Source organism: Alternaria viburni (genome assembly GCF_023758015.1).
Source record: "Alternaria viburni strain BMP 2772 chromosome Unknown scaffold_41, whole genome shotgun sequence".
In the NCBI taxonomy this organism is placed as follows: Eukaryota; Fungi; Ascomycota; class Dothideomycetes; order Pleosporales; family Pleosporaceae; genus Alternaria; species Alternaria viburni.
Window position 1 is genome coordinate 166,633 of NW_026055810.1, and position 10,295 is coordinate 176,927.

The 10,295-nt window shown below is 34.1% G+C and overlaps 1 protein-coding gene across 1 annotated transcript; it reads right to left on the reverse strand.

Annotated features, from left to right (window-relative positions):
• Positions 1 to 2,899: 2,899 nt before the first annotated feature.
• Positions 2,900 to 3,929, reverse strand: J4E79_011433 (uncharacterized protein; the record flags this gene model as incomplete). Its single annotated transcript, XM_049360262.1, has 2 exons — positions 2,900 to 3,788; positions 3,847 to 3,929. The coding sequence occupies 2 exons, from the start codon at positions 3,927 to 3,929 to the stop codon at positions 2,900 to 2,902; spliced, it is 972 nt and encodes a 323-aa protein (XP_049205338.1).
• Positions 3,930 to 10,295: the final 6,366 nt, after the last annotated feature.

Genomic DNA, 10,295 nt, shown 5'->3' on the forward strand with positions numbered 1-10,295 from the left:
TCAAAAAGGAATGTTCAGGGCGCTTGCCCTAGTCGCTTCACTTGAAGCTATATTGATGCACGCTGCTACTAAAATTCTAGTCTATACTCAACCTCAGTCCATCCGAGCCCAGCACTTTTCCTGATACACCCACAGCTACCTCACACTACCTCTTAGTGCCAACTTCTCAACATATCAATCCTGCAGTTCCACTCACATGGACAACAACACATACTTCGGTGGGGGCGGCAATATGCGTGACCTGTTCAACGGTCAAGGAGTTGGTGTCGATATCAACGGCCAGAACACAATCGAATCAGCTTCACAATATCGAAACAACCAGCAGCTGCTTTCACCAACGACAACTCATCGACATGACTTGATGTTCTCTTGCTCGTCAATAGGCGGCACACCACGACACTCGATCTCTCACCAGGCTGAGGCTCAGCCTTGTGCCAATATACACCAAACAGTACACAGCCCCAGTGGCTACACACAAGTTCCGGTGAACGGTGACATGTCGCGATCGACTTCGCAATACTCATCAGCATCTTCCGGTCAGCGTTCGTTTACTCGACCCCTGCAGCGGACGTCCCGCGGTTCATTTGGAAGTATCTTGGTTCCGACTGGGTCAGCAATGTCCCGCTCCATCTCAAGCACGTCAGCAAGCCAACGCACTGCGCCTCAGCCTTATCCATTTCGATCAAACTCACATTCCGTGCACTTTCGTCCCCGACGGTCATCTGACATCTCGCCAAACATGGAATACGAGCATTTTGCAGCGACAGCGATGAGCCCGTTCGAATATGCGATCAACGACGCCATCGACGAAGGGATGCCAGAACATGAGGATGAGAGCAAGGGTTTTGGTCACTTTGGATACGATAACGAGTAAGTTCCCTTCAGAATATTCAGTTTGCGATCAACAAGCCACAGGATTGTTTGGAACACCACCTGGAACATGGACCTGTCATTTACCTTCAGGCCTGGAAACATTCTGTATCATGGAGATGCACTTACTCGTATTAAATGGATTCTCTATTGGCATCCTGGAAACCCTCAAGCTGGATCATCGCACGGCTTCAGTCTGTTCGGCGAAGGGCGACGAACGCATCTGCGTCATGGCCACTCGTTGCTCATCGTACGAGATCGAACGACCTTGCGCATCGTGCTTCGACTGAAGTGCCAAACTACTCGTTCGGCTGACCGTTCCGGAAATTTACACTGTGATCTGTGCGCTCTTCTAGTACTTCCAAGCGCCTGCCTATACCGTCGAGCAACGGTGGAATCGACTGGTCTTCTACATAGCGAGGTTTATAGTGTCGCTACTCTATCAAAACATCCGGCACGTGGCACTGGCAACGATCGAACCTTCCGGACTTATCTTACGAATATTAGGTGCCGGACCTACGTTCACTAGTCTCATATCAGAGACGGCATTAGAGATGCAAAGTACCACTACATGGCTTCTTTGGACCCGACCCAAGCTATTCGCTCCGATGACTCAATCTGACTAGGACGATTGCCTTTACCATATTCCGGACTATCTTCAGCCGATGTGTCATTTCTAAAGGTAAAGCTTGTCTAGTTCTTTCCGTCTGTTCTCAATGCAAATCATCTCATTACAAACGACAATGCCAAAACCGCGGTAAGAGAAGGACATCAGCTAGCTTAGACCATCGCAGAAAGATCTTTACAGGGTCTTTCGGTCACTAGTATCGCTCCAAACCTTACACAAGAGATACAATTGAACCGTCCTCCACAGAGTACCAGGATTTCCAATGAGCAATCACTCTACACTTCTTCATCGTGTTGGACCTGACCACAAAGTATCTCAGCCTAGGATACCAACCCCTCGCCATTTACCTATATTAGCATCTTACCTGAGCCCTACTCAACCTGATGACTTTCCGCCTCTCCGGCGTGAGCATGAACCACCTTGAACCGTCCTTCTATCTGTTGATAGATTGTCGATCCGAGTACCCCATCGCCTGGAACAAGATGGAGACCTAGTTCTTTGGTTCTTGATCTCCGAAGTCAACTCTAACGTCAACAACGCAGGCATTCAGCTCTTCCATCCGCATTTTCGCCCAGCTCTCGAACCTTTCAAGCACCATTTGGTGAACATGTACCCTTTCAAAACCAACCGTAAGCATGAAGGCAAAGGCCCATAAAGATTGTAGACTCACCACTGTCTAGTCGCATAACTCCGCCCCGCCACATCGCGTCAGAGAGCTACTCGCAATCCAGCTCCTGCTCTCCTACCCATTCTTCACCTGTGAATCCACAACGCTCGAACAGACGTCGGCGCCGCACACCAAATTCTACGTCTTCCCGCACCGATCCAATCATTGGCCAAGTCACCCTAGCGGGGAAGTTCAAGTGTCTCAACGAAGCCTGCCTCGACGATGGTGACGACCTTACCTTCAACCGTCATGCTGACTTCAAGCGACACCACGAGAACATACACGCGCGTCGTTCGATCGAGTACTTCTGCCCAGAGTCCGGCTGCGTGCGCTCCAGGAATCCAGTAGGTGGCAAGAAAGGCAGGGGCTTTAGGGGAAGGAAGGATAAGATGAATGAGCATCATAAAGCGGTTCATCATAAGGAGGGCAAGAAGCGGAAGAAGATCGAGGAAGCTGATGACTGCGTTGAAGATCAGAGCTGTGATGACGGTCCGGGGTCTCGAAAGGTGAAAGCCACACGTACGTCCGGGACTTCGTGAGCATCATATTTGTGGCGGGCCTTCGCCTCGTACACTTTGGTCTTTACGCCATTCTTAGCGACTGTTCCCTCGTTTCACTCCTATCAAATCATGATTGCGCTCTACATATCGTCTAGCAAACTTCTATTATGTATTACAAAGCCTATCTAAGTTCCCATTATATCTTGAAAGCAAGAAGGAAAATGTACAACATCATTACTGAACCCAACCTCCCTTCTTCATCTCCTCCTTGGTATACTCTTCCAACCGCTCCGCAAGCTTCGCATCCCTCGCAGGCTTACTCTCGCACGTTGGCTCCCCAAAGCGACCGAAGATCTCAAGATACCCGCCACTCTGCTCAGCCGTCATACCATCACCAGCGACACAGTAGAGACTATTATACGAGCCCCTATCCGACGACCAAAACATACCAGTCTTTCGCAGGACGGTGATCATGCCCTGCATGGCCAAATTCGATTTATTTACACCCTCTTGCAGATTCGTCTCCACGAGTCCCGGATGCACACAAGAAGTCCAGATTTCCCCCTCGTTGTTAATGGCGCTTGCTGACCCCGGACCGTACGCCTTGTGAAGCGACTTGGTATGCAGGATGTTAGCGAGCTTACTCTGCCCGTAGCGAACCATGTCGCCCGCATCTTTCAACGCGGGGTTATCGAAGTTAATCCCGCCTTTCGGCGCTTGCAAGTGTCCGGACGAGGTGAGATTGACGATGCGCACGCTTCCGGGGGGAAGCGTTTTGGATGTTTCTAGCATCAAGGGAAGGAGGTGGTGTGTGAATACCCAGTGCGACAGGTAGTTGGTCTGCCACTGCGCTTCGTGCCCGACTTTGGTCAGCTCGAAGGGCGTTGCCATGATGCCGGCGTTGTTGACGAGGCCGTGCAGCGCGGTCTCGAGCGTGAGGAAACGTTGCGCGGCTGCGACAACGCTGGTGAGGTCTTTGAGATCCATTTGTAGAAGGTCGATGTGGGCGGAGGGGTGCATCTTCTTGATTCTGGCTATTGCTTCTGTGCCCTTGTCCACGTTGCGAGCGCACATGTATACGTGCGCGCCATGTTCTGCGAGATGGGCTACGGTGTAGTATCCTCTGTTGAAGGTATTGTTAGTTGAATAGGTCATTCACTAATGGTGTTTGCAACACGTACATGCCTGAATTTCCTCCGGTGACGATGAACACTTTGTCCTTGAGATCGGGGAGAGCGTCGGGGTTGAAAGTAGTGTTAGGCATAGCGGAGGTTGAAGCGATGCAAGTCTAAGCGTGATGCGTTCTATACTCAGATGCGAGGACATGAAGCATTAAATAGAACAATAAAGACGGTGTTTGCACATACGGCATCCTATATCCGCGTCGGACGAGGTAGAGTTGCAGCGCAAATGGTGGAGACTTTGGGGCGCAGCGAGCAATGCAGCTTTAACATGGCTGTAGCCTACGGTCCAAACGCGCGGAGAAGTAGAGCTCCTAACCCTAAGTTTAATAGTTAGACTGTTTTCGCGCTAAAATCGCCCCTAACGCACAACCTAACGTATAGCCTACTCTACTAAAGTTTACTAGTAGTCTTATATTATTACTAATAATCGCAGTATAGAATACAGCATTATTACTAACACCTATATATAGAAATAATATATTATTATAGATATTATAGTACTATTCTTATATTACGTATAATTTTTTTAATATTCTAGGCTATATTAGAGTACTTTTAGCGCGTTTTAGATATTATTTTTTATCTTTTCTATAAAATAATTGCCTATAAATATTATTTTATATAATATATATATAATAATAATATTATCTATAGGCTTTTCTATAATTTTATATATATATAAAGAGACTATTAAACCTTAGAATAATATAGTCTTTCTAAAGAGCTAAATTTATATATAAAAATGTTAGAAGCTTATTTTAAATGTAAATTTAATAGTCTTTAATATATAGAATTATAGTTTAAACTATTTTATTACCTAAAACGTTATAGTGCTAATATTTTAGAGGTATATTAACATTTTAGACACGTAGACTTTTCTTAATATAGGCTTAGCGCTAATAGGTAATCTTTAGAAATAATTATAGTAACGCTATCTATAATCTAACTATTCTCTACTATATTCTTAGTATCTATATTTTATAGTTAAAGTTATCTTTAATATTTCTAATACTTCTTAGCTATTATTAGTACGTATGTACCTCTTAATCTTATTCTACTCTTACTATATAATATAAAGTTATTATACTTAATACTACTAAGCTACTTCTTTACTGCGTTAGTATTATTCTAGTTAATATCTACTCTTCTCTTCTTAATTAGTGCTAATAGAGGCTTTAATATAGGTATTTATAGCTATTCTCTAATATCTTAAATAATCTTACTATATTTATCTTGCACACTATATATCTTATATACCTACTTTTAACTTAAGTCTTTTACCTTATCTATATATATCTATAATAATATAGATTAGCAAAGGTAATATAGAGTATTATCTTAGATATATCTTATACTAATAGTAGTTCTATTTATATATATTCTATATTTTAGAGATAAGACTACTACTATATATAAAAGGCTATAAGAAGAGAAGTAGAGGCTAGCTCTTAATTATTATAAGCGCTCTCTTTAGATTATTCTATATAGCTTTAAGATTATAAATTAGTAGCTTTATAATTAGTAGAGAAATCTAGATATCTTTCTTACTAAATATTATAGTAATACCTCTAACGTTAATAGTTCTTATCTCTTCTCTCTAGTAAGCGCCTATAATAATATTACTTAGTTAGATAGTATTATTAATATAGCTTTATATATTCTCTTATTAAGAATAACTATATACTATTTTCTCTATCTCTCTAGACATTAGTAGTATAGCTATAGCGTGCTGTATATTATATATAACATTATAGTGCTAGTAGATATAGAAGTAAGTAGTATCTATACTAGAAAGTAGCTAAACATTCTTAATAAGTGTAGAGAGAAACTAGTTATATAGATTAACTTGTAGAGGTATAAGTGCCTAGTAATATTATAATAGTAGTAACGTTAGTGCTACTATATTACTAATATTATAAGCTAGTAGTAGTAGAGTATATTATAAACGTTAGAGTGTATAAATAGAGAGATTCTCTAGTTTATAGATATCTAGGTCTTTAGTACATCTCTAATATATTAGAGCTAGCTATAATTATTAGCTACGTTCTTACTAGAAAGTATATTATTATTTTTAACGCGCTTACTTAATTACTATCTTCTTAGCTACCTCTCTTATCTATATAGATATTCTAAATCTATTAGCTTTATACTTCTATGTCTATAATAATAACACTTACGTATATAATACTAACTCTTAGTTTTTAGTAGTAGAAACGTTATAGGTGTTTAGTACACTAAGAGCACTACACTCTTAGAAGTACTAAATTTATTTAGATACTTTCTACTTTAAAGTATTATAGACTATATTAGATAATTATTAAGAGTAAATAGAGTAGAACGTTAGTAGGTTAAGGTAGTATCTTACTATTTATTACGTTATTATGTTTATTATTAATAATAGTAAGTAGACTAGATTTGTAGTAGATAATAATTAGTAAGGTAGAATTATTAGAGACGTACTAGAAAGGTTTTATCTAGTTATATATATAGGCTTTACTACTCTACTTCTTATAGTGTTTAGAACGTACACTACGTTTATAAGTATAGAGATATTTTTACTCTATAACTATTATACTCTACGCTTATTATTATTATACTCTATAATACTACTACGTAAGAAGAAGATAGTAATATTTAACTTACTTAAAGAGGTGTTAAATACAATTACTCTTAGCTAGAGCGCTAGAGATAATAAGCTAGAGAATAATAATAATCTTAATACTATTAACTAAAATAATCTTAGCTATAAGATTAATATTACTACTAAGCACTAAGATAAGCTTAAATAAGTTAAGTAGAAATTAGTGTTTACAAAGAAGAAGCTTTAATTATTAGAGATAACTATAAAGTAGTCTTATACTTAATCTATAATTAGAGCTTATAAAAAGTGCGTTAGTAATAATTATATAAAGTAGTTATTAGCGTTAATAATAAGTCTAAGATAGTAGAAACGTTTTAAATAATAGGTTAAGGTAAAACGTCTAGGTTTAGAGCGTAAGCTTAATAATTCTAGTTCTTAGATACTAAAGCTTATTACTCTCTAGATATAGAAGTTATATAATACTATATTATTAGTAATAAAAGAGAAAGGCTAGTTCTATTATTATTAATATTCTTTAGTTTATTCTATTACGTTCTCTATATATAAAGACTCTACTCTAGCTTTAAGAGCTACTTTAGTAACGTCTAAAGTAATTAGAGATAAGCTAGATGCTAATACGTAAAGTAGTTAATTATTCTCTTATACTTAAAAGATAAGAGTAATAATTAGCTAGTACTATAGGTATTAAAAGAAGCGCAGTATAAGTAAGTAGAAAGAGAGAAAAAATAGAAAATATACTAGAAATCTATTCTATTCTATAATAGTGTTAACGTTAATAAAGAGTATTAAATATTAAAAGGTATATTCTCTAATATTCTTAGAGAGTATTATTAATAACGTTTAGGTATAAGTAGGTAAAGTAGCTAAGAGTGCCTACGTAGTTAAGAAGAAAGATTTACAAAATATATAAAATAATACCTAGGCTAGATTTCTAGGTAGTTATAATAAAAAAGCTTTTTCTTAATAATTACTACTTAATAAGCGTAGTTATATTGTTTAGGTATAATATTATTAATAATTAATAATATACCTAGCATATATAATATTATTCTAATACCTTCTATAGCTTAAGAAGTGTCTATAAATTAAGCTATAGATACTGTAGATTATTAATAAAGAGAAGAGAATAATTAAGCTTACTCTTCTCTTCTATAAAATATACTAGAATAGAGGTTTATATTATTACTCTATATAATTACTTCTATTAACGTCTAGTATATAGAGATTAAGCTATTTATTCTTTACGTTAATTAGCGTAAACGTTATCTCTTAATTCTAGACTTATTACTTAAGTAGCTAGTAATCTTAGAGATTTAGACTAGCTATCTTTTTTAATAATTTAACACTTTTAATTATTCTAAACTATAAGATATAAAGGTAATTATAAGTATATACGTTAGTATTGTTTAAATAGCAACGTTGCTAACATATTATAAGATAGTAATAGCGTTTATTAAGAACTTCTATAACTATCTTATTAATATTAATATTAATAGTAGCTACTACTCTAGCTACTTATTTTATTAAGGTAGTATTTAGTATTTCTTACTTAATAAACGTTAGTAACTAAAACGCATATGCAAATAAAGTAGGTAGTTAATAGAGTTTACGTTAATAATAATTATAAAGTATCTTATTAGTATAAATAATAATCTAAGTATAAGATAGAATAAGTATATAGACCTATTACCTTGTCTAGAATAATTATATTAGTAATATAGTTAAATATATCTTTGCGCTTAACGCTAATAATAATAATATAATACTACTCTTTTCTTTATTAACGTTCTTAATAGTGTAATATTAAATATATTATATATCTTATATATAGTAAACGCTTACCTATTAACGCTGTATACGTTTACTATTAAAGTAGTAAATTTATTACTATAAATGTTGTATATATTAATCTTTAAAGTAGTAAATACTTATTACTAGAAATATTATATACGTTTCTTATTAAGGTAGTAAATATATTACTACATAGGTTATATATATATATATTCTTAATATAGTAAATTTATATTACTATAAACGTTATATACGTTTACTATTAAAGTAGTAAATATATTACTATATTACTACAAATGTTGTATACGTTAGAGCTTACTAGTAAGTTAATATATTACTATAATTATTATAAACATTAGACTTTACTAGTATAATTATATATTATAGTAATTATTATAAATGTTTTAAATATTAGTAGAATTTAACTAGCGCTCTACTAGGCAAAACTTCTACTACTTTAGTTCTAATAATTATAAAGATTATTATAGATAATTAAGTAGAAATAGAGTATTATAGAGAAGAGAATAGTTATTAGTTATATTAATTATTTATAACGTTATCGCACGTACTCTTTACTAGAGAGTATTAGTTATAGACACTAAATTAGATAAAGTTATTATTAAGACTAATTTTAGTTCTATACTTCTTAGTAGTAGTAGCGTAAGCGCAGAACTAGCTATTTTAAGAGAGTAACTATAATTATTAGTAATATTTAAAAAAGAAAGCTATAATTAGTACTAACGTTTGCAGGCTTTAACTTAAGGTAGAGAAAGTTAAAGAGAAAATCTTTAAAACCTTAGCGTAGCTTAGATAGAATTATCTAGAATAATTAGTATATTGTTAGTAACGTTTAACAAGATAGAACTTATAGTAGAATTACTATTTAGAGTGTAGAGAATATACTTCTTCTAATTATATATTAGAATTGTTTAGAATATTTAGAAAATTATTACCTATAATTAAGAGAAATTTCTTAACTATAGCTTTCTTCTATAGATAACTATAGAGCAAGGTATTAATATTATTAAGACTAATAGAGATCTAAAGCGTTGTTAATAATAGAATATAGTAAATTATTAAGAATGTTTACTTTATTACTACTAGAATTAGTCTTCTATCTAACTACGTAGGTTTAGTATTTAGGTAGATAATCTATAAAGTGTTAAATTAGTACAAATAATATTTAAATTATTAGTAATAAACGTTTCTTACGCTATATTCTTCTGCGTAAACTTTCTATACCTTTAGTCTTCTTAGGCCTATTTTAATATTAGAATATTCTAAATAATTGTAGTAAAAAGACTTACTATACGTTAGGTCTCTACTACTTATTCTAGGCCTAAATCTTACTAGTAATTATTAGAGATAATAGTGTAATTAGCGTAAACGTTTATATACTAGACGTTCTTCTACTAGACTTTCTTAAGAATAGAATAATTATTAAGCACTTTCTACTACCTACTATATTATTAGTAATAATTATAAATATAGATAATATTCTAACTTACTTCTTCTTAAGAATTATCTAATATAATTTAGCTTAATCTTTCTTTAGTTAGCTACTTTGCTTACGCTTAAGTCTAATTTTATTCTAAATAATATTAACTAGAGATAATAGAGGCTTAGAGAGCTTAGAGCTAGATACTATTACTAAAATTATTATAGATAATTAAGGCGCTAGCCTACTTTAGTGTAGATAATTAAGTATTTGCTATAGGTTATAAAAAGGTCTACTTTTAATATTATTAGCTACATTTATAAAAAAAAAATACTTATTACTATAGATTATTCTAAACAATTAGTAAGAGTAAAAGTAGAGGTAGATAGATTATATAATAGAGGTATACTAGATTAGGTAGAATATTATAAATAATTATAAGGTAAAGGTGTAAGGTAAAAGTAGACTAAATTAGAAAATTATTAGAAATAATGTAATTAGCTAGGTTAAGTAGAATAGTATAAATAATTATAAAGTAAAGGTAGGCTAGATTAGAAAATTATTAGAAATGTTATAATTAGCTATAATTATTAGACTAAGTAGTGTAATTATTAA